This window comes from Antedon mediterranea, chromosome 10 (genome assembly GCF_964355755.1).
Source record: "Antedon mediterranea chromosome 10, ecAntMedi1.1, whole genome shotgun sequence".
In the NCBI taxonomy this organism is placed as follows: Eukaryota; Metazoa; Echinodermata; class Crinoidea; order Comatulida; family Antedonidae; genus Antedon; species Antedon mediterranea.
The window spans coordinates 17,431,146-17,456,045 of NC_092679.1; the positions used below are offsets into that span (position 1 = coordinate 17,431,146).

The window sequence follows — 24,900 nt, forward strand, 5'->3', positions numbered from 1 at the left end:
AGATTAAGAATTTTGATTGATTGTAAGTTTTCAATTTTGTCAACAAAGAACTAACTGTCTGTGATCTGAGATTGGTTTGAAGGAAACATTTGGTAATAATTTTTTTAAATTGATTGAGATTAATATGAATGTGTTCATAATATGTGTAAAATAGTAAATAATCCGTAGGAAACTTTTGCCCTTTCTACTAATATTTAATAATAGTAAAGGCCAGGCCTACTAGTAGAGCCTAGAGGGGCCTAGACTAGGCCTAGAGGCCCCCTAGCTAGTAGAGAGTAGCTAGCATGGTTAAGCCGGGAGGACCAGGTCAAACTAGGCTTGCCTAGGCCTAGTTAACTTGTTGGTGGGGTGGTAGGCCTCTATTACTAGTAGGCCGAATACTCCAGTTCGATAGGCCTAGGCCTAAACCCCTGAGTGCCTAAGTACTATTAGTTAGCAGACTAGAGGCCTATAAGTTTAGCTGTGCAATCTGGTAGTCTTTCTATTATAAATCATGTGGATAAGTAGACTGTTACCTATTCCCTTCATCTAGTCTAATTGAGTATTACAAAAAAATATATAAATTATTTATCATTAATTGAATCTTTTTCATTTGACAGATAATGCAGAACAAACCAACTTCAGCCCACAGACGTGTTCTCCCACCAATCTGCAGCGAAGCGGACAAGAAATTTCTTCTTCATCTTGATCAATTCATCCAAAGTGAGTTGAAAAGACTGGACTGTCCAGATGCCGGACCCGATGACCATCGCTACCATGTCTACAAGCAGTCTTTTGATCAGGTATGATCAATTTCAAAGAATTTGTTGGTGCTTAACCTTACTTGCAACCTTTTATGTATAAAACCTTTTTTTTTATAGCTTATAGATTATGTCTGTGCATATCGCCCTCTGCTGACTATGATTAAGGTGGAATACGAAGACTGTATCAATGCTGTCAAGCAGGGTGAAATGGATGCGTTTTACCTGACGGGAAAGGTTAAATCTATGGCAGCCGAGAAAACTACAGTGAGCAACTATCGAAGACGAGCAGCTGAACTTGAAGAAAAGTAAGGACTTGTGTTGAGTGCAACCCGTTTAAAATATTGAATTTTAATGCTACCATTAATTAAATGCATTTAATTTAATGCTAACTTCTTTCTTTTATTCAATAAAAAAGATTACTAGATAATTTATTTCAGTGTTCAAAATTCAACCATGGATGGTGGTGGATTAGCCATATTATTATTTGAATATCAAGAATAAATGTGCATGGTCGAATCTAGGGTGATTTTGAGAGGCAAGATCCAGGCCATGAATAGGGTATCAGAGTTGAGCCTACTGCTGAGGGCCTTGTGAGCGAAGGGCTCCTGTAGCCCTTCATTTAGATCATGACATCAGACAATGTCTATCATGAATTCACAATGAACCAGTAATAGTACTATTCACTTCATAAAAATACATGTTTGTTTTTACTTTCTTAGAATATCAATAATATCATCAGATAATACACGACTACAGAAAGAGTTAAATGACATCTTAACAGAAAGAAGAGAAAAGTTAGAATTGTTAAAGAGAGAAAGTGAGAAGGAAGTTGTAGAGAAGAAGATTCAAGTTAATCCAAACTTGCCCATTCCAGGTAAAGTAGAGCCCCTTATTGGGCCGGACACCTCTGATAATGGGAAACTTTCCTGTGAAGGGAACAGAGGGTAATAAATATCTCCACACTGTGGTCAACCCCTAGTCAGGGTGGGAAGCTCTATTAAAATGACACCACAAAGATGTTCCCTTAGTATGGGTTCTACTATATAGATCAGTAAAACTAAAATATATCAAATTACTTACAATGTACATTATAATATACCTGTTTCTATCTCTCTTATTCTTCCCTTGAACATTAAAATATTCGTCATACTCAACAATCCCCAATCTCTAGACATGAATTGATATGACATTTTCTTGTGTACATTTATTTCAGGGCTAACTTTAGAAGAATCAACTGACTTGACTGTACTAAAAAAGACAATGCAGGAATTAGAATTGAGAATGAAGAACCTTGTCATTAGCAAGGACACCAGACATCAGCCTCGCGAGTATAAGGAAGAGCTTAAGCAGCAGTTAAGTGGCAAGATCCAGGCCATGGATAGAGTATCAGAGGTGAACCAACTGCTGAAGGCTAGGTGTTGGAAACTTAGGCTAGCTCTGGATGCTCTTAAGATGTATTACAGGGATGGAGATCGCAAACAGTCTGCCTACGAGGCTGTTGCAAATGCCTTTGCAAAGTCTACATCGAAGATGAGCTTAAATAGTGAGTTTTTTTATGTTGGTAATAATTGATAACAGAAAACTTTTGTTTCAGGATAGATAGATGAAGGACAGACATTAAATTGATCAAATGCCATACTAATAATGAACAAAAAAGATCTCCATTATTGAAATAACAGACAGTTACCACCTTAAATCTACAGTAAGTCTCCAACTACTGTCAGTGACTCAAGCCCAGCCAATCAGATAAGAACACTAAAATCCAACATTTTCTTTGGTTTTACCCTGATCCAAGAAATTCCTGACAGAATCACTGCTACAATCACACTCAACATGGTCAGAAATACTTGATTATTCAAAGGTCACGATTTTAATTGTTTTTCTAGGCCAAGAAACAGTCACATCATTTGATGATGATGATCCAACCAAAGAAAAAGAGGCTGAACTGCTTCTTGATTACATTGAAAATTTTAACGACCTGTTTGACAGTAAGAAGTATGTACAAGCTGCAATGCATGCTGCTAACAGTCCAAAGGGAATACTAAGGAACACCGAGACAATGGAACGATTTAAAGGTTATTATTCATCATCATCTAACTTTTTCATCTATTTTATGTTATTCTAAATCTCTGTCTACACTATCAAACTAGTTTGGCCAAAACATGTGATCTGCACAAATATGGTAGTAATATGACATCATTATGTCTATATATGGGCACATCACGTCAAAGTTTGATAATGTAGACAGAGCTTAAGACAACTCATCTAGAGTGGTTCTCCGATACCAGTCTTGTCTTTCCCTTGTGTTTTGGATTTAAAGCTCGTCTCTATGCTTTCTGTTTTTTTTTGGGTGGGGCAGTCAAGTTGATCTGTTCGTTAGTGGCACCAACGTATTAACCTCTGTCTACAATATCAAACTAGTTTGACAAAAAATGTGTGATGTGCCCAAATATGGTATTGATATGACATCATCATGTCCATAAATGGGCACATCACATATTTTTGTCAAACTAGTTTGATAGTGTAGACAAATTGGATGGAAAATGTCATTTATTATTAAATGACGAAATAACTAAATATATAATGTAAAACTACTGTAATAATAATAAAGGGGGCAGCCACCATTACATTATGTAGATTATGGTATTGATATTACATCTAATACCTTACATTACGTGCTTTAGTAGCGTGAATTTGCAATTGGTAGCATGTATTGGCAGTGTGAACTTACCATTTAGTAGTATTTTCTTTAGTAGTGCTTTAATTACTTTTCTATTGATAGAATGTATTATTATTTATATAGCCTTGGAGGTAAAACCTGGAGAAAAATCACCATTGTTATCTTATTGTGAAGTTTTGATAGACTCTGTTCCAGCTGTTGGTGTGCTTCCAGATGCACCAACCTCACTGGAATGTGTAAAGTGTGCACTGAAGGAGGATAGGCTAGACTTGATTTATCATTGGCTTGCCCAAGATAGGTATTTATAGTAAATATAAACGATAGGTTTATTGACAGAATTATTCAAGAAACAACTCTTTGCTGTTATTTCCTTTTAAAATGCAATGTTAATAGGATATTATGGATATTAAGATTCTGACAGTAAATTATATAAATTTAAAATTGTGAAAGGCTAAACAATAACAGAACATAATTTTGTTAGGATAATTAACAGCAGAACTACAGTATAAACAATCATCCACTCATTTCTCCCGTTTCTCTTATCAGTTTACTTTTTAATAATTGTGTTGAAAAAGATAATTCCATTGATCCTTTTTTGATAATTATCAATGTTTTTGTAATAAGGTATGTGATTTGTTTAAAGTTTTTATGTTTTAAATATTTTGAATCCATTCTATTAGTGGCAGGTTTCCCACTGTTAATGTGAAATTAAATAAAAATAAATTAATATAAAATATTTCCTTGTTTCTCACCAGGTTAACATGCACAGATGTATTGGGAAATGCACTCTATAACTATGCCGAAGGAAAGAAAGAAGACGTGATAAGGACCGTGATGGGTCTTGCGCAGAAGACATACGCACACGTAGATGCTCATGTGCAAGCTTGTGTGTGCATGTGTAGGCAGGAGAGGATCCTGGCCATGATGGAATATGCAGATAGCAAAAAGTTCACCAAAGGTAGGATGTGTACAGGCTTTTGTTTAATTTATATATAGTAATGTCATTGGTAGATGTCTGGGGAGGATGCAGAATTCACTGGTAGGGTGTGTGACACATCCTCAGCCCACCGATGGTTGGGGCTGATGTAAGAATATTTTCAGATTGTTAATGCATGGAGTTATAAAATTTATAAAATCTAATTGTATAGCTCCATGGTTAATGTACTATATCATGCTAGTGAAATGCTGCTAATTTCAACAAAATTGTTCTCCCCATTTTTAGATGCTTACTTGGCTGTGCTAACAGCATGCCCAAGCCAGCGTTTAGCTGAGGAGATGATAAAACAGAAGGGTCCTGAGGGGGGCACATTGCTGTATCTTGGTGTAGTGGTCCAAACGCTGCTAGCTACCGAGACATTTGATGTTGGCCTAGAACTTTTACAAAATATTAGAGCTGGAAAAATTGAAGGTAACAAAAACAGTAACCTTTTAATCTATGTTACAAAAAATGTGATTTGCCTATATATGGACATGATGATGTCATATCACTACCATATTTGGGCACATCACACGTTTTTGTCAAAATAGTTTGATAGTGTAGACAGAGCTTAAGTTATTTTCTTCTCTTATCATTTCAACAGATACTGTAGGGTTAAAAGAAGCTGTGTACATCGACCAAGAGACCAGCCCAGAAACTTGGTTTGAGATCGTTGAAAGTTGTCAAGACTATGGTCTTTATGACACTGCTCTAGAGCTTCTGGCCGCTGTCACCGTGAAGCTAGCCATCTATAAAGCAGTTACCAAGCATGAAGATACAAACCATAAGTATGACATGTATTATTAGCCAAAAAGCACTCATTGTAATGAAGCAGAATACGACGACGCAACCCAAACTGTTAAATAGGACATCTTAAGGGCAATTTACACAGAAGAGCGCTAACAGAAAGTGGAAAACGACCCATGTAGAATTCTGTATTTATCCAGCTTCTATATATCGTTTATCCAAAAATGAACTACAGTCAAAATGTCAGTCATCTTGGAATTAAAAAAAAAATCTTTGTGCTATGTTAAGCTCTGTCTACACTATCAAATAGTATTTTTTGACAAAAAAAGTGTGATATACCCAAATAGGGTAGTGATATGACATCATCATGTCCATATATGGGCACACCACATTCTTTTGTCACATAAAATTTGATAGTGTAGACAGTGCTGTACAGTGTGTATACTTATGTTTCCAATAGTAAATTTGTTATTTAAAATCACTATAACTTCCATCCATGCTAAAGGAAAACTTATTCCGTCCAAACGAAGTGTATTTTATAAATTGTCCACCTATAAAGAATGTAAATATTGAATATTCTATATTTAAGATAATTATATCAAACTTGCATATTCCGTCCAACTGTAGTTACCAAAGTGTGTTTTATATTGTCTACATATCAATCTGTATGTATATTTAAATTAAAACTTGCAAAAATAGTTTAAAACAGACTTGATTTTTAGCAATTGTTTTATTTGCATAAAAAGTAACATGTTCTTTCCATATAAACATTTTTACAGCCAATAAAATAACTAATATTCACATCTAATATACAGTATATAAAATAATAACATAATATATATAAAGACAATGATTGCAAAAAGAATAAACCAATCTTTTTTTTCTTCGAACACAAATATAAGTTACAGGATAGTCTGGGTCATCTAGCTCACTATTAATACTACAATTTATTTGGGAAGCTGCACCTTTTGGAACGGTCACAAAACTGTGATGTGGTCAACACCAAAAAACTACATGCCAAAGTTTAATAGTCAGTAAGACAATTGGAGAGACATTATGAAATACTTGCAAAAAGTCGCCTTCGGTGGCCTTCCGCGGCCATCAGGATACGTTTGTGTTGTGGGGATGGCTACTCCAGATATATTACAGTATCTGCAGTGTTATATATTCCAACAATGGATTAGTGGTGAAAGAGAAATATGAAAACACATAAGGTACAGTAGCTTATAATGTAGTAAAACAATACTTGAAGCCTAATAAATAAATGACAATTGCACCAGCAAACACAGTATCGTTCGTATGACATACAGTATAGGCCTAGGCCTACATAATCCTGGCGCCACCACTGCACTTACGGCTGCTGCCGATAACAGTACATACAATAATGTAGTTTCGTACCCACCCCTTAAAATTACTCAATTGTTTCAGTCCTTCATCCTACCTACACAGGGGTTGTCTTCAACATCCTGTAAGCATACAAATCGATATTTTTAATATTTATAACTATTTTTAATCAATTAATAATTGAGCACCCTTCAGAAATCCATCGCCAGCTTAGCTTCGTGAAAATCGCCACTACGGGAAGAATAATGGCTACAGGCCATAACATGATGTATAGTAGTCTTTGATAGAACTATGAGGTACCTTTAAATTATAAGAGTACCTCAAACAGCAAACCTCAGATAAACTGTTTATACATTTTGCTTCATCTTCGGCCTCCTTTTCCATACCTACAAAATAAAAAACAGCATTTATTAAAAACTTTCCAAAATACCTACCTCTGCTCGGATAGAAACGCGAGAAATTGAGTAATAGACCAGTCAAATAAGCCTACTGTTTATTGCATTGACTGCCTCATAAACTACATAAACTAAAATATGCAGTTACTGCAGTAAAAATGTAGTTAATGTACAGTAGTTACTGCAGTAGAATAATTTTGATCATACAAAAACACAACATACCTGTTGTATGGATCAGTATGCAAATTGTAATTGTCATTCCGATACTCATTTCCATGGTTGTTTCTGCCATATTCATTGCCTCTGGCGTGGTGCGGGATGTATGGAACCTGATGCGACAAATGGTATTGCCGGGTGTAGTTAGCCTGGTTCTGATCATGCCGTTGTCCAAGTCTGAGACCACTATTGTGAGGCGAGATGCTTGGTTCGCCGCGTCCATCACTTCTTCTTTGACGGCCATGTTGGGATACTATTATAAAGTAAAAATATAGTCATAATCTCACTTAACATTTTTTTGTAACCATGTTAAAGGGCCAACTGAGATAAGTTTACTTCTAGGTTGGTCCTCATTTTTATGCTCTGTATTTGTATGGCATTTGATCGAATAAATGTTTGATTTGAACTTGAAAAATATAGTCAGTCAACATGCTCTCACTAGGTTTTAAAAAGAAAGTTTGGACTTTTAAATTGCTTAACAAATTACATCATTTGGGATATGGCTGCCAGAGGAATAGGACAAATATATGGTAGTGATATGCCCAAATGTGGTAGTGATAAGTACATCATCATGTCCAAATATGGGCACATCACATTTTTTTTGTCACAGAGTTTTATAGTGTGAAAATGGTATAATCAATTTCATTTTATACGTACTCCACAAAGTTTGATAGTGTAGACAGAGTTTTATAGTGTGAAAAGGGTATAATCAATTTCATTTTATACGTACTCCACAAAGTTTGATAGTGTAGACAGAGTTTTATAGTGTGAAAAGGGTATAATCAATTTCACTTCATACATACTCCTTATATCCTGCTGTATGGAAGGTTGTTCATCCACAAACTGTACTGATTGTCCGTAACTGTGTCGTTCCAGTGGTGCACCTTGTAATTGGACATTAGTAATTTTGACTGGTGATGTATGATGCTTGTGTGTGACAATACCTGGAAGCGTGTTCTCTACTGTATTGTTTGGCTGTGATAAAAGAAATAAGAATTTATCTTATTTTTTATAGAAATATTTATTACGGTCGTGTACCATATAAACTGGTTTATTGTTTATGAAGACTGGTGTATCTACATAAATATAATTAACCATAATTTAAAGATGTAATTGTCTCCGAAAACAAGAAAAACAGATGACTTAAGACGACTGATAGTTTCAAGGTAGTCAATTTTGACTTTTCATTGAAACAGTGCTTTTTGATAAATTATAATTTGTTTGTTTCTCGTTGGTAATACATAATTTAAAAACCTTACCTGTTGTTCCATAAAATAGACTTCAGCCTTGGTTCGTTCCTCGATGCTTACTGGTATGCCATCGATACATAACAAGTTAGATTGCCGAAACACAAGCATTGGACGATGCATCAATCGACGAGAAACCTGAGATAATTAAATATGTAAAACATGATACTACAGTACATGATGATTCTGGGCAAGCCCTAATGCTCTGTGATGTGCCTAAATATGGTAGTGATATGCCCAAATATGGTAGTGATATGACATCATCATGTCCATATATGGGCAAATCACATTTTTTTGTCTCTTAAAGTTTGATAGTGTAGACAGAGCTTAATGCTGATTCCAGGCAAGCACTGGGAAAAGAGGTATTATGACATTATGTTGTCTATCATCATGTAGAAAATACAGAAAATTTCATTTGATACAAATACATTAGAACTCTATAATATTGGTTTCCCCTGAATGGGGTTTGCTTTAGTAGGAGGGGTTCTAGTTTACAGTACATACCGGATTACTGATGACAGAAAGCTCAATCAAATTTGATAGCACCTCCAATTTCTCAAGCTCACCAATATCCTAACAAATAGCAAAATAATTCACATAGAAGTAATTGTTTATAGTTAACTATCACTGTTATCAGTTGATAATGACATATTAACAGTTGATAATGACATAATAACAGTTGAGAGTGACATAATAACAGTTGATAATGACATATTAACAGTTGATAATAGTTGATAATGACATATTAACAGTTGAGAGTGACATAATAACAGTTGATAATGACATATTAACTGTTGAGAGTGACATAATAACAGTTGATAAATGACATATTAACCGTTGATAATGTATTTACCTGGATTCTGTTGCTTCCAAGATAAAGTCTCTGCAGGTTCTCCAGATGGCTGAAATGGGTGAGTTCTCTTACTCTGTTCTCTTCCATGTGAAGCTCCACAAGATTCCACTGGTTGATGAAGGAGTGCTCGCTTAAGCTCTTGATCTTGTTCCGGTCCAATACCAGTTCACGCAGATCCTGTAGCCCTTCCAACCCCTCTACTTTGCTTATTTCATTACCTTTTTGTTTGCATGAATTGAAATTATTAGTTAGTATTACTGGCATATTAAAATTGTATATGAATACAAGTACAAGTACAGTAAGTAACATGTTGATAATTTAATAACTGCTGCGAAGTAGCTTTACATCAGGGAGATACATTAATTGGTCAGATGCTTTGCTCAACACTGACATAAAAGTACATTTGATAAATCCACAAGTAATTCTTGGTGGGACTCAAACCCATCCCCTCCTAATCACCAGCATTCCTACCTAGACCACCAAGCTTGCACGAATGACTATGGTTAGATTCAGGCCCATAACCTCCAGGTGAATGTAACACATATAACAGTTTGTTTTGTTTGTTTGTTTTATCTTTATACTGGGTGACCTCTTCAGTCAAAGACTGATCTCCCAGAGGGCCCAGTTGGTGATCAGTGGCTGTGATGTACTAATACACCGGGGTAACCCCCAGTTAACACATACCTTGTAAAAACAAAGCTTTGAGTGATGTCAGTCTTCCTAACTGCAACTTTGACAGATCGCTGATGGCATTGTAACTATAAAATAATGTTTATATTGAAAATGAATGTGTGGGAGACACCTAGTACAGAACCTGGGCTGTTCCATTTTCCTGTTGAGGGCTGTCTATTTTCTGGGAATAATGGTACTGTAATTGTAATTATGGTAAGGATTTTAGGAAATAGACTAAATCAATCTATCTACTAAATTAAAATAATTTCTAAATCTCTTCTTACCCCAGGTGCAACACTTCTAGATTCTCCAGCACTGGTAGATAGTTTTCAGGTGCGTAAACTTCAACCTCTTTCACTCCTTTTTTATGACTCTGCTTCATCTTTGGTATAATATGCTCAACATGATTGTGGTTTAAACATAGCACCTACAGTACAAAATAGTTACGTTTAATGCTGTTAAGCTCTGTCTACACTATGAAACTAGTTTCCACAAGTGTGCCCAAATACTGTATGGTAGTCATATGACATTTTTTTTGTCACATAAACTCTGATAGTAGCTGACAATGGGGTTAAGTAATGCATCAATATACATGAATGATCTGAGTGATGTCCATTGCATTATTATATCAGTATGTTTGATATGCTTAAATATGGTAGTGATATACCATTTTATAGTTTAATACAATAATTACATTGATAATAAAGATACGTAGATACTGTACATAGTTTATGGGTTAAGATACACAGAAGCCAAAGTGGCTTGTCTTTGTAGTCCTAAGCATAAACATAAAACATATACGGATGCATTACATTAACAAAAAATGACATTTTGAGACAGAAAAAGAAAAAAAAACAAAGTGAGATAAGCAAAATATTTACAACCCCAATTTTGAAGTAGCAATAGTAGCTAGCAATATGTTTCAAATATCATCTTTTTAATATTGTACTTTAGCATAGGGAGCGAGGTCATGTGATTTTGTTCTAGAGTAGACTGAAGTTTATTCCAGTAAGTTGGTCCTTCAATGAAAATTGATCTTTTATTAATTTCTAGTCTACTGTGTGGAATATATATCTTATTTGCGTTTCTGTACAAATTTAAAAGAATATGTTTAGGAAATAATATGACAACTCTTTAAAAGGATATTGCTGTGCTTTGTTACAATATCCTTGTTTTTAAATGTTAAATAGCTATCTACAGCTATGAACTATATCTCATAGTTGTACTTATGTTCTTTCATTGCATAGATACAGGCCTAGTGTAAATGTTAAGATCTGACAGATAACACTTACACGAAGATTGATGAGATGGATGAGGCCACTAAAAGATGTCAAGTTATTGTGCTCTAAATTAATGCTGAAAATGGAAGAAAAAACATTATAAATAAGTGGCTAATTTTAACATAATAATTAGAAAAAAAAAGAGTAAAGGCGTGCTTGCTAACTTATTACAGAGCCACGTCAAGTAAAAGCGACAGTAAGCTCTAACTTTAGATGAGGAGCAGAACAGTTATAGATGGCACGCACAATAAGTTGATGACATGGCAACAATTCTCAAAATGTTTACAAAAAGCTGAATGTGCATTAGAGCGTGTAAATTATTACCACTATATCACTTTTCTGTTAGGGCTAATTTCAAATGACATTGGATGCATAACTAACCAATCAAATTACAAGAATAAATTCAGATGTGTTATAGAATAAAATATCCTGAATTGTGAAACTGAAAGACTGCAGCAAGGGCGTGTGGTGCAGTGTGTTGGACGTTGGACTACTGATGTGAGATCGAGGTTCGAATCCAACTCTTGCCACATTGCTTGTATCCTTAGGCAAGATACTTTACTTACATTTGCCTTTCTCCACCCAGGTGTATAAATGGGAACCCGGTTACATCTAGACACAACTTTGCGCCGATTACTACAGTAGCTGTATTATGGGAGCATGTTTCCATGTACGTGTTTATCAGGAAAAAATGACTGGGGTAATAATGAAAGCGCTTAGAGGTTTCACAACATTTGGTGCTATATAAATCCCGGATATTATTATTACTATTAGCTGACCTTCTAAGATTGATGAATTGATCTCCTATTCCAAGATCAGCATGCCTGATGTTACAGCCTGGAACATCCAGCTCTCGTACATCTAAAAAGTTGGCATGGCCGAGCCGTTCCGCAACAAAATCTTGTGTCAGTCTTCCCCCAAATGCATCACGGGCAGTGTTGCCTTCAATTGCCTCCTGTAATTACAACAATCTGCATATTCAATTTACGCATTTCATTTTTAATTGTGTTCTTTTTATTAAATTCTTATATTAATAGCAAACCTCTGTTTTGGGATGGTACACAAGTAACAAATATGGAATCAACCAAATTCGGTCCCGATAATCAAAGGAATGGCCCATAATGTGCTTATATACATATGCAGATTAAACCTTTGTATAAAATTACCCTCTCCTTCATTTACCACCACAAGGTGAAAGCTAGCTATTCTCTGAAACTAACTTTGTATGCAATGTAATACTGCATTTTTTCTTTTTGACTTACAATAGCTGTACCATTGAGCGCCTTGAGAGTTTTTAGATGGTATATAATGTACAAACGACAATTCTCAATCTCTCTTGATATCGGATTACCGTAGAGATCCAGGATAACAAAACTTGGAAGGTTCTAAAAAAACAAAAATCCAATTTTTCAGAAAATCAAAACGGAAAGAAATACCATTGTACAAATTAATTTAATTTAACCAATCAGTCAGTAACATGAATATACAGTACTACATACTTTTAGGTGAAATATTTCTCTGATGTTCCTTATCAAATTATTTCCCACGTAGAGTTCAATGAGAGAGGTTACTTTGTCTAAGCCGTTGAGAGAATTGATCCGGTTGTTCCCAAGGGAAATACTTTGTAGCTGGGGCAGCTTGTCCAGATTGGCTCCATCTAAACTGACGATGTAATTGCTTCCAATGTTCAGAGTGTGTAGGCAGGCAAGTTTCGAAATACCTGGAATATGAAAATTGTCTCACACCATAAATACGTATGAAGCTCATTTGAACCATTGACTACTAGTTTTAAATCTCCTTTTCTGTTGTGACAAGCTCTTATTTTGGAGCTTTAACGTGCTGAGAGCGGAGCAAAGCAATCTTATTTAGGTTACTTTTAGGATGTTTCATGGCCTATTTAACTTTTAAAAACGACTATATAAAAAAATCATTATTAAATCATGGACGTAAAAATTAAAGCACACCAGACACATAGAGTTCAAGGGTCATTATAATGCCCATGATCCAGGTTGACATCATACCTTCTAATTTATAGATACAGTTGTCTTCTAGGGAAAGTTCCTCCATCATTAAACAGTTGTCCAGCCCTTCAATCTTGGTGATGTCATTGTTATTGAATGAAGCCCAGCGTAGGTTCACCAATCGGTCAATGTTGGACAACTTGCTGATGTGTTGACCATCCAAGTTCAGAGTGGTCACCTTCATTAAAAAAAATATTTTAATGTTTACAATGATATATTTGTTTACTAAGAGTAAGAAGGTAAATCATCAAATTTTTTTGGAATGGGAGAAAAAAGGGTACTCATATTCAAATGAGGTACTTAAATGAGGTCAAGTGAGTTGTATTGATATGTACAAATACTTTTATTTATTTTTTTGTCACATAAAGTTTGATAGTATAAATAGGTCTATTCAAATCAAAGGCCTTTTTTACATATATTTTTATCACAACCACATTCTGAGTGAACCTAGTATAAAATATAGTTACAAAGAACTCTCAACCTACCTTAGAATACCATTGGCTATCATTCTCACTAACCCTGTCAGGTTTCAGTCGACTGGTCATAGACAACAACTGAGCGAAGGATGCCAAGCTAAGGCTGCGTGGCCTACTCTGGTCTAAACGTGAATGCGCAAGGAGAGAAACCTGGGATATACGTGACCCAGCGGCCATACGTAAGGCTGCCGTGGCTTCAGCCTCTGTCACTGCTTCACCGTTGAACTTACACAAAGATTTTAGCCTTCCTATTGCTCTTAAGCGCAATCCTTCAGGCTATAAATAGGGGAAAAAAGTAAAAAATTTGAATTGTGCTCAAATGACGCAAACAAGAACAAATTTTTAACTAACAATATTCCACAAAAATGTTAACGACGATCCACAAAGGATTCAAATTTAGCTTATTTACAATATAATACAACTCCAGTACAAACAAACTTACTTTCTGCCAGTTGTTATGCCGTAGATCTAGTGTGGTCAGACTGCTAGCATGCTTACGAAGAACAGACAGATCATCCCGTGTATTAGTAAAATCATTCCAACTTATATCTAAGTATTTCAGCTTTGTCATATTCTAAAAGAAAGAAAAACATCAATTTTTCTTACTGTTTTGTTAGCTTTCTTTCTCTCTGACACACAAACATTATATAAACTGGACATCTATTAAAGAAATTCTTTCCAGATAATCAACCATTTTAATCTGGACTAAAGCTGTTCATTTTTATTCCTCGTAAAGTTGGTTTTTCGTTTTATTTATATATTTAAATCTAGCTTATTTATCCCAGAGTTTATAAATAGTTTTACTAGAGGGTGGACTCCAATGTCATTGTAGTTTAAAAAGTGATTCTTCATGAAGGAGGGAAACAACAAGATGGTGATGGCGACTGCAATCGACCATTAGATATGCCAGTCGCGCCTCTTCCACACTCACTCACTCACAGAATTAAACATACAAGGTATTCTTTACATCTCTAGTCAATCTTATAAACTCTTTGATTTACCCTCAATCCATCCAGTGTAAACAGCTTGTTGAAACTTGCATCTATATATTCAAGGTTATTCTATGTTACAAAGAAAAAAATGTTTTACCAAATGTGTTTCCAATACACTTTCAATAGAAAATAATTGAATTAAAAAATGTGGCTCATTTAATTAACCTTCAAATGTAATGAGATTGTTTTGTGAAATTAAGGTAATTGTTCATAATGGTCGATAGTAGTGATTCAAATACTGAAAACAATATATACCATGTTAGCTATATCCTCCAACTTTGTAAGGTCATTGAAACTGATGATGAGCTTCTTGAGTGATGCAAGTGTGGCCACAGGCTTAAGCTTAGCTAAGCTGTTACCATTCAGATTTAACACAGTAAGACCAAGCATTGACTTGGTGTTGGCACTCTGCATTATTAACTCTTCATTTAAAGTGATTAACCTGCAAGTAAATAAAATAGGAAGTACCAAAATGTAAATAGACAGCTTTCGATTTCGACTACCTATGCCAAACTGTGTTGAGAAATTGAGTGAGGAAGCACAATAAACTAACATGACATAACTGGTCTTCACAAATCGGAAACTCTCAGGGTCTTTCACACCTGTTCCGGCACGGTTCTGGTCCGGCGCTGGAAAATCAAACGTCAATGTTTCAATCTCACGAAGCTACAAGCAATATTGATTGGTGCATATATCCACATGGAGCGTCATTAAAACGAAACATTCACGTTTGATTTGATTTGCTGGCATCTGACCGGAACCGTGCCGGAACAGGTGTTAAAGACCTTTAATGTATGGATTAGATTTACAGAATTAATTACTGTTAATGTTTACGGTTTCTGACAAACTTAAGCCAAGGCCTACAGTTCAAAAGCAAACATTTCCCATTCCAACATTAAAATGAATTACCTAGGCCTTGGTTTCACAGTTGGTTTCTCTTGAAGAACATCATCATCAATAGTCTCATCCAACGGCTGTTCAAGTAACTTAGTCTTTTCACTTTGTGAAAGTTCATTCATTGAGACAAAAGGAGATGGGTGAGGCTCCTGAAAACATTAATAACATTTAATAATATAAGACTTTATTCAACAGAATGAAAGTACTGTAGATGTATATTTAAATTGGTAATATTAAGCTCTGTCTACACTATCAAACTAGTTTGACCAAAAAAGTATGATGTGCCCAAAAATATGGTAGTGATGCTCAAATATGGTATTGATATGACATCATCATGTCCATATATATTTTGTTGTCACATAAAGTTTGATTGTGTAGACCATGGAACTATAAGAGCTTTAGACAGACAGCAATTATTATATTAGACAAGTTGTGAGGTAAAAATAGTTTAAAACTCCAATTAATAGGGGGACACTTTTCCGTGAAGAATGTAGGAGGCATTTCTGGGGACAACCCCATAAAGGTTTTACTTTATTAATAAACTTAATACCTTTGTTTTATACTCAAAGTCAATGACATATTCTGGTAGTACCATTTGATGATCAAAGATAAACCATTCACATTGCCTAGAACTGCATTCGCACCATTTAGCTGATGGGTCCAGGCTAGTGGCGGTTTTACACTGAGACTTTGGACGGAAAACTGAATTGGCTCCTGGATAGAACTCTTGCCTCAATCTAAGTGGAACACTTTTTAAATTAAACATTTGGATATTTGTTTTACAATCTGCAACAAATGATCAGCTTAAATTTAAGAATTTGAATCAAGGAGGCCATAACAATGATCAATTCACCTTAACAAAACGAATGTTATTAAAACGAAAAGTAAAACAAAATGGTAAACAAAACATTGGCTATTTGGTTGTTATTAAAGCAATTGTACAGCCTATTACATGAATGTCAGACTTAAATCAAGGAGGGCTTATACGATCGCTTGTGATAAAAAAACCTGGGATTAAACAACTTAAAGTAAACTAATAGTCACACACAAACTTACCCCATTTTGAGATCTAACGCTGGGCTACTTTTACCAAGAAACACTTTGCAAACATATAACTGCCCATAACGAAAAGGACACGGATCGGCAGAGGGCGTCTTTCCAGCTTTGCGAAGTGCTGCGCTTATTCTTTTCTCTTCACAGACACTGAGACTATTAGATAGTGGAACTGCAGCATCTCTACCAAGTTGCTAGAGAATATAATAAAGTATAATAAGAATATATATAAATTATTCCACCACACATAAAGGATGTAAAAAACATATAAAGCTCTGTCTACACTATCAACAATATGTGACAACTAATGTGATGTGCCTATATATGGACATGATGATGTCATATCACTACCATATTTGTGCATGCCACCATATTTTTTTTTGAGTGAGTGGCCGAGCGGTTAAGACAGTGGAACCGTAATTACGTAGCCATAACATCGGCAGGGGTTCGAGGCTTACTCACTCCATGGTTCTGGTGGTAGAATGAGTCTTCTCGGATAAGGACTATAAACCGCAGGTCCAGTGTACACATCTAGCTCGTGTGCACTTTAAAGAACCTAGTACATCTTTCGAGACAAGTAGGGGGTTACCCCGGTGTATTAGTACATCACAGCCACTGATCATCAACTGGGCCCTCTGGGAGACCAGTCTTTGACTGAAGAGGTTACCCAGTATAAATATATATTCCAATATTTGAGCACATCCCACTAGTTTGATAGTGTGGACAGAGCTTAGACATGATTGAATGTTTGCATGTTAAACTTACCCGATATGTTTCTGCGTCCAAACAACCCTCTTCAAGCAATCTCATTGGTTCGTTCTCATTTCCTGGCAAGTCAGGGTCATACACAAAGAACAAGTATTCTTGGAGTCTCTTTAGAGACTGCCCTCTGTGAGCAAAAACAACAGTCATTAAGTCCCTATAGAGTTCAATATTTTCAAAATTCCATAAGCACAGTTATTAAAGTTTCTGAGACAAAAAATACATACTTGCTATTGAATGTTGACTCTTCATTTTCTGCTAATTGTTCCATCTTTTTATCAAATTTGTAGCGTAGTGTTCGATTGTGCACCCTCAAGATATGATGGATCTTAATACCCAGAATGCCGTGCGGCTTGTAATCTGCTGCACAAAAACGAGCCAAGATCAGATCTTGACAAGATGTAAACCTTTATGAGAACAAACAATAAAATCATTATTAGGGGCCATATATATGAAAAGCTGAGGTTAAAGCTGCTTTCCCATTGCGCCTGGGAAAATGTAGTGGAAAATGGGTTCACACCAAATTCATACTATTTGAATTCGTACCTGATTTGGACTCCGAATTCAGTGCGATGGATCAACAAGCCATTTGTTTGTTTTTAATTTTGACCAATCAACAAATCTTTATACCACCCTCTATTGGACGTTATGTGTATTCAATATATTCGAGGGTTACAAGCATACCACTACAACTATAAGGTATACAAATTCATACAGGATAAAGTGAAAACAACATTTCATTTCATTTCACATTTATTCAATTAATATATATAAACAAATAAAGATTTCATTAATTTGGATCAGACTTAGAGGTCAAGGCCTGTCTCAGAAAGACCCAACAAAACATAATACAAAATAAAAATGTATACAAATTAGGTAAAAGTGGCATAATAATAATACATTTATGAATGATAATGTTTTTAATTCATACCAAATATCTGAAGGTTTGCCATCTTCAAATCTAACATTGCCTCCGGTCTCCAGCTCTGTTAGTAAACGTTTAACAGACAAATCTGTTTTGGATCTGATTTGTGCTATGCTTTCTTTGTGAAATAAATCTAACCTGAAAAAAACAAAAAAACAATAACAATAAGATCACAGTTATATTAGAAATTAATTAAATATATTTGGAACTTGTATATCTTTATTTATAAGTTATCAGTGTTAAAAGCATGTTAAAAACAAATTTTTTCCTTGTATTTAAATTGCTAATACAGTAGAACCCTTTTTAAAAGACATCTGTTCTTCAATTTGCATTCAAAACACAGTATCGGAAGTACAGGGTTAAAAGGTCAAACTGGGCGACGCCATTTCACAGCATGGAGCAGCGCCCCCTCCAAACTAGGAAGTCAATTACTCTACCCCACTAGAGTATTAGCAGATCCCCTCTATGATTTTGACTTTCTAATTTGATGCGGGCGCCCTACTCCTCAGTCAATTACTCTATCCCCCCTAGAGCATTAGCAGATCCCCTCTATGATTTTGACTTTCTAATTTGATGCGGGCGCCCTACTCCATGGCTCACAATGGCGCCACCCATAGCTCTATTCTATCCCACAATGCCTTTCGAAATTGTTACGAGCTTCGGACGAACAGGAGATTCTTGTGTTATAAGTTCTTTGATCCAATCAAGTGTACCTGTAATAGTGGTGTCCTCTAGATAGGAGTGTTCCCTGAATAGGGTTGATCTTCGTGTTAAAACATATATTTGTCCTGGCTTTTTTTACTCATGATTAGGAGTGTTAAAAAGGATGGGTAAAATAGAATAAACTTTATAGTAAATCTGTTGCCCTCCTCCGACCTTCTAAATATTTTAAAATATATATTCCTCAAAGTTTTGTCTTTAATTACTTTTCTAGTTCTTCGTAACATGTTTTACATCGCTCTATCAGTGCTATCAGCTTCTGTTTAGCAGATTCAACAAAATCGATTTGCTTATCTTCTTCTTCATGATGGTCGCTTTCGGTTCCACTTCCATGATCCTCTTCTTCTCCCTTAGGAGCGTTGATTACTTGAGCCGGTTTATCCTTACTTTCCTCTTGTAGACGTTCAATCTGTTAAAAAGAAAAAAGAAATGAAAGAGATTATTGAAGGTGCAAACTAAAATGTTATAATAGAGATTTGTACCAACAACTAATATCCTTTTCATATCTACAAAATGTAACAAGTTGTAACCAGGTTTGCATAGTGTGAATACAATTTTGTAAAAAATCTCCTGAGAAAAACACACACTGATGAGATGCCTGTTTTTGCCTATTCTGAGTTCTTACTGCGCACGCATGTATTGCCCTAGTATTAAACTGACCAAACATAGTAATAAAACACATGCAACTACGATTTCCTTCCGAGGTTTCTTAAGGTTCGCGCATGCATGTATGAAAACGTGTAATGAATCGGAAGATCAAACCTGGTTACAAGTTGTAAACATTTATGCAGTTGTGAAAAGGGTATTAGTTTTCCACCTAAAAGACAAGATAATGGTACAGTAGTATTAAAGTATAGAGAACACCAGACAAGATGGTCTAGGATTCCTTACACTTCCATTCATACTACAGTACTGCAGGAATGACTGGTATCACTGCTCAGTCATCACACATACAGTATTTAAAATGTCCTAAAGTCTATTTCTGTACAATAATACCTCTTTTATCATGAACGAAACTTTTCTTATTCGTTCTCTGGTTACTTTGGTAATAGCAACTTTGTCTCTTCGTAACTGATGGAGCATGTCCGCCATGTTTCTTTTCAGGGTTTTTACTCGCATGTTGTAATACATTTTCTTCTTAACAACCGTCGCCTAAATAAACAAAATTAAACACAGACTTTCAGTACTTGACAATTGTTACCCAGTCATCATACAAAAATCAATTACACAGTGTACTGATTTTCAAAGAATTTTGTTTGCCTGTGGAATCTATGATATAATAGAACCTCTATTAAGGGGACTTCTGGACAAGTATCCTCTTTATAGGGGTGTCCCAAAGGTTCTCCAGTATTTACAGGTGAAATCTTTTTTTTCATTCTTTTTTTCATCAAGATTGTTTATGTCATACCTCTGCTAATTCTCTCATAGCTTTGTTAGAGACATCTACTGTATCCAATCTTTGCAGCAGAGGTAGATGATAGAGTATTTGTGTTGAATAGTTACATAGACAACAGACTGGATTGGGAGCATACATTGGATCCTTCAAACCAAGAGTGTGTACATTTGGTAGCCTTACTAGTCCAGTCAGATCCTACAAAAAATATTTAAATTATCAATATAGTTGTGCCATGAAGTCAATACAATTTAAATATGTTTGCTATAAAACTTAATTCATGTAATTTTAATAAAAAATATTTATTTGTTGCCTTACTTTAAAAGAACAAATTCTGTTTCCAGATAAATTGAGAACTTCAAGACTGGCAAGGCTATCGAGACCACGCCCTAAAATTAAAAAAAAGCAAAATAATAAAACTAGACAAAATCTAGATGTAAAAGTATACAGTCACAAACTAACTGCAAATATTAGTAAACCATCACTAAAAGTCAATTAAAGAAAATCATTAAAAATTGTGTAAAATATTGACATACCGATTTTTTCAATTCTGTTATCTGCAAGATTAAGCTCCTTCAACTTTGTAAGTCCATAAAGACCCTTCAACACAATGAAACAAAAATTCATTACAAATTGAGAAAGTTTAAAGACACTGGACGACACACCATACAAAAAACTGGTTTTAATATGTTTGTAAGCTAGGCGACGTGAAAGGGGCAATTGACATACAGCAAAGTAAAATAATTTTAACATACCTCAATGTTTGTTATTTGATTGCATGACAACCAAAGCAGTTGTAAGTCTTTTAAATGCTCTAAATTCTCAAGCTTTGATATATTGTTAGCATAAAGATACAATCGCTGTAGCTTCTTGCAATCTTCTAAACCTTCAATTTTCTGCCAATTTAAACAAAGATGGTGCATTAAAGTACATGTACAATCTTTCTGTTATAATGCATGGTTACTGGGCCGTACTTAGGTGACTCTCTCCAATTCCCATTTTCTGCCCTTCATTCCTTTGTTTTGGCCTCTGCCATCATTTGGAATGGTCTACCCATCTCTATTCGCCAGGTTACTTCTATCGTTTATTTTAAGGCTCTGCTCTGAAAACTAACCTTTTTAACTCTTTTCTTCTTTTTGTTTTTCGCTTTTTATTTCTTTTGTTAAGCACATTGAGGCTTTTGCATAATGCACTATATAAGCCCCATTTAATATTATCAGGGTACATAGGCTATAAAGTTGTTATTGAAATTGGAATGTATAGTGTCATTTCAACAATGCATTGCAAGGCTGTGAGAAAATCTATTTTATTTTTCACCCACCTGTATTTTACATTCTGATAGCCAAAATTCTTTTAACTTCTTACATGTTGAAAGCCCACTGATCTTAGTCACCTCAAGGCCCATGAATATCAACGTTGTCAAGTTGCTAAACAAGTGCAGTCCAACAATTTTGGTACAATTTGAGAAAAATAGTTCCAAAACCTGCACATTACTGCCGGTTCCCTGATCCAACCTGTTGTATTTCACTCCATTAACAGTGCACTATGGGTTAACAGACAGAAAAAATGTTACATACATAATCATTACAAATAAGATTTAACAATACATAAGTCATGAATACTGTATATCTCTTAAAATTTATTTATTTTCTACATTGTTCTAGTATTTATAACTTAATAAAAAATGAATACAGGGAATGCTAAATGAGAATACAACAGAACTAAACGATTTTTAATTCATTATTCATTCATTATTTTCATTTTTAACAGAGGTAGTGGAACTTTTAAAAAGTATGAAAAAATGAAAAAAAAAAAAAAAAAAACTTGAAAAAAATGAAGATTAATAAAATCGGGTTTTGAAGGAATAGACCATTTGTAGTTTTAATAAATGTAATCACATCCTTAGAAACAAAGAATGTTTTTCAGGACAAAATGTCTTTTTAATGATTATTTTACCAATTCTTTCAGTGTGTTCTCTTCCTCGTCGGAGTTGAGAAGTCGGCCCTGGACTTTCACAGGAGAAGACGTATCTGAATCAGACATGTTTTATTTATCACTTCTTCAGCTGTAGTGTAAGAAATCCATCTATAAAATCTGTAAAAAACAAGCATGAAACAACCCCATCCATGCCAACACAAAACATGTCATTGGATATTGACACAGCGCAGCGGTTTAATTAAATTTTTTAGCCAACGTAATTAAGTCTACCCTACTGGGCTAGCCTAGCAAGTAGTAGTAGGCCTGCCAGGCTAGGAATAGGCCTAGCCTAGGCTAGCCTATTATTAGGCCTACTGGGCCTACTAGCTGGGCCTAGTAGTAGGGCTAGGCTAGGCCTACCCTACCCTTTATTTAGGCTAGGCTAAGATTAACATATTAAAAAAAATTATTATAGCCTAACCTAGGCCTAACCTAGGCCATGGATACCTCCATGCCTAGGCCTAGGCCTAGGCTATATGATCTATTAATTAAATTTTATCAATATCTTATTTACGGTCTCAAATCAGATTATTACTTCTTACTGTATTTAAATCATACACCAAAAATTCAATTCAACCACAAAAAACAGATTTCAGTCTACTTTAGGTCCACTAAAGCCAATTCTAATCACAATGACAGAAACGGAGATTGCGGAAAGAAAAGTTAGTTCTGAATTTCCAATTCCTCCATGATGTTTATTTTTTTTTCAGCTCGTTGAGTGCTTATTGGTTGAAATAGTCACATGGTATAACCGTATCTAGGCTTATTTGACCTTTGCACTTGACAACCATAGGCTCAATAAGCCAGTCAGCATGTAAGGATTACACATAGTCTGGAGAAAAAGCCTAGATGAAAATACTAAATAAGTTGAAAGTAGTCAAGAAAACTTTATTTGATAAATATGTTGTTACTATATTTACATAAGATGGAAGTATATGTCTATTTGGTGACTTAAATGCTGCTTTTGTACTTTTCTGGCAGTTTATACGCCTATTAGCGTGGAAATACAATTCATTTTTTAGATCCATGAGTGCATGATTAAAAAAAAGTGTTGATTTTTCTTACCTTTTTGTTTGTTTTATTTAAACAGTATTTTTGTAAATGTAAATTATCTTAGTTGCCTGAATAAATAATAATGATAACTCCAAACTAAAAAATAGAACATGTTTTATTTGAAAGTATTTTAGTAATAATAATGTTTTGGCACGCATATCAGCAGGCATGGGATAAGTTCCTGAGGAGGGTTAAAAGCGGTCTAGCGCCCTCTATTTTAGTTAAAAGTTTCGTGCGAGAGTAGGTGTTGAACGTTTTAGAAAAATTATCCAATCGTTGTACCGAGAGTTTTCAGAATACCCGGGTAGCAACAGCAATATCTTTCCTGGCCAATCAGCGTATTCCAAAATGTCATCATGTAATTTGCATATAGTCTCAGCCAATCAAAGTAATTAATCTACAAGTTAACCCACATCAGACGAACTTATTTGCCTTTTTGTGCGCGGCAGTGAGGATCGGAAGACGGTGTTAAAAAGAGAGCCGAGAAGGTAGGTGCTTTATTTGTTTGAATTATTAATAATAATACAGTACTTTTGATTGAGGAATCGACAACAAACAAAACAGCAAACTTCCGCCAGTTTTACTGGCCAGGATTACACAAGACAAGACAGACTTGAACTTGATTGAAGACGATAAACTTAGGTCTGGCCTAGGCCTAGCCGGCCCTCATCATGTGAACGTTTGCTATAGATGTTATATTACTGTTACTTAAGTTGAGTACAATATATAATAATTGTGACATTATACTTCTCTGTATTCTTAATTTTGTTTTGGCCTATTGAATTGCCTACTTAGTTTGTTTCATCTATTGCCCAAAAATATTAAATTTAAATAGCCTAGTGTAATAAAATCAAATAATTTCTTTTGCAGGTGACATGTCTGATTTCAATTTTAAACCACAGTATTTATTGTTTAAAGAACAGTTAAAGAACAAAATGCTTTTCGTCTACCTACTTGAGTCTCTTGACCCTGTGTGTGTTAATGCAACATTTCAGCTTTGGAAAATGAACCAACATCAAGTATAAAACAATAGCAAGATAGCAGGTATTTTAGTGATAACCATCACTGTCATCAGCTAGTAGTATACAACATTAAAATTACAGTTTGAACAGAACATTGCTGTCAACCATTCTGCATGTGCAGTCCTGAAATAAATTGACATTAAAGTTAATGAAACATTTGCCTTTTCAACATGTATGTACTTTTCATGTTCCAGTCGTAGGCCTATTGATGAAGACATCCAAAACATAGTAAGACTTAACCAATAAAACCAATTAAACTAACATATAAATAATGCAAATTATCATATTTATCTATTTGTTAGTTTGTGGTTATTGCCTTGCAGGTGTACTAACACATTTTAGAGTAGAGTTTATATTCACAGGTTGATGATGATCTGGTCCTGGATTGAAGACCCCCCCCCCCCCCCCCCCCCCGCCTCTTAAATCCATCCACATGCAAATACAATATGATATATC

General features: G+C 35.0%; 2 protein-coding genes across 2 annotated transcripts; one reads left to right on the plus strand and one right to left on the minus strand.

The window, feature by feature from the left end:
- The first annotated feature begins 43 nt into the window (after positions 1 to 43).
- LOC140060301 (clathrin heavy chain linker domain-containing protein 1-like) lies at positions 44 to 5,803 on the plus strand. Its single transcript, XM_072106449.1, has 10 exons — positions 44 to 92; positions 600 to 782; positions 861 to 1,048; positions 1,463 to 1,617; positions 1,957 to 2,286; positions 2,630 to 2,818; positions 3,547 to 3,721; positions 4,179 to 4,381; positions 4,646 to 4,831; positions 5,004 to 5,803. The coding sequence occupies exons 2-10, from the start codon at positions 603 to 605 to the stop codon at positions 5,204 to 5,206; spliced, it is 1,809 nt and encodes a 602-aa protein (XP_071962550.1). The 5' UTR covers positions 44 to 92; positions 600 to 602; the 3' UTR covers positions 5,207 to 5,803.
- Positions 5,804 to 5,904: 101 nt separating this feature from the next.
- On the minus strand, positions 5,905 to 23,002 carry LOC140060591 (leucine-rich repeat-containing protein 9-like). The gene is made up of 32 exons (XM_072106869.1): positions 22,912 to 23,002; positions 22,349 to 22,486; positions 21,714 to 21,935; positions 21,148 to 21,288; positions 20,929 to 20,992; positions 20,711 to 20,781; positions 20,408 to 20,590; positions 19,996 to 20,151; positions 19,206 to 19,408; positions 18,286 to 18,417; positions 17,582 to 17,761; positions 17,358 to 17,481; positions 16,596 to 16,786; positions 16,090 to 16,276; positions 15,552 to 15,688; positions 14,898 to 15,084; positions 14,652 to 14,711; positions 14,093 to 14,224; positions 13,660 to 13,926; positions 13,175 to 13,352; positions 12,653 to 12,873; positions 12,416 to 12,538; positions 11,933 to 12,108; positions 11,166 to 11,229; positions 10,158 to 10,300; positions 9,886 to 9,959; positions 9,202 to 9,419; positions 8,853 to 8,921; positions 8,361 to 8,486; positions 7,905 to 8,076; positions 7,108 to 7,354; positions 5,905 to 6,876 (listed from the first exon to the last, which is right to left on the minus strand). The coding sequence occupies exons 2-32, from the start codon at positions 22,433 to 22,435 to the stop codon at positions 6,852 to 6,854; spliced, it is 4,560 nt and encodes a 1,519-aa protein (XP_071962970.1). The 5' UTR covers positions 22,436 to 22,486; positions 22,912 to 23,002; the 3' UTR covers positions 5,905 to 6,851.
- Positions 23,003 to 24,900: the final 1,898 nt, after the last annotated feature.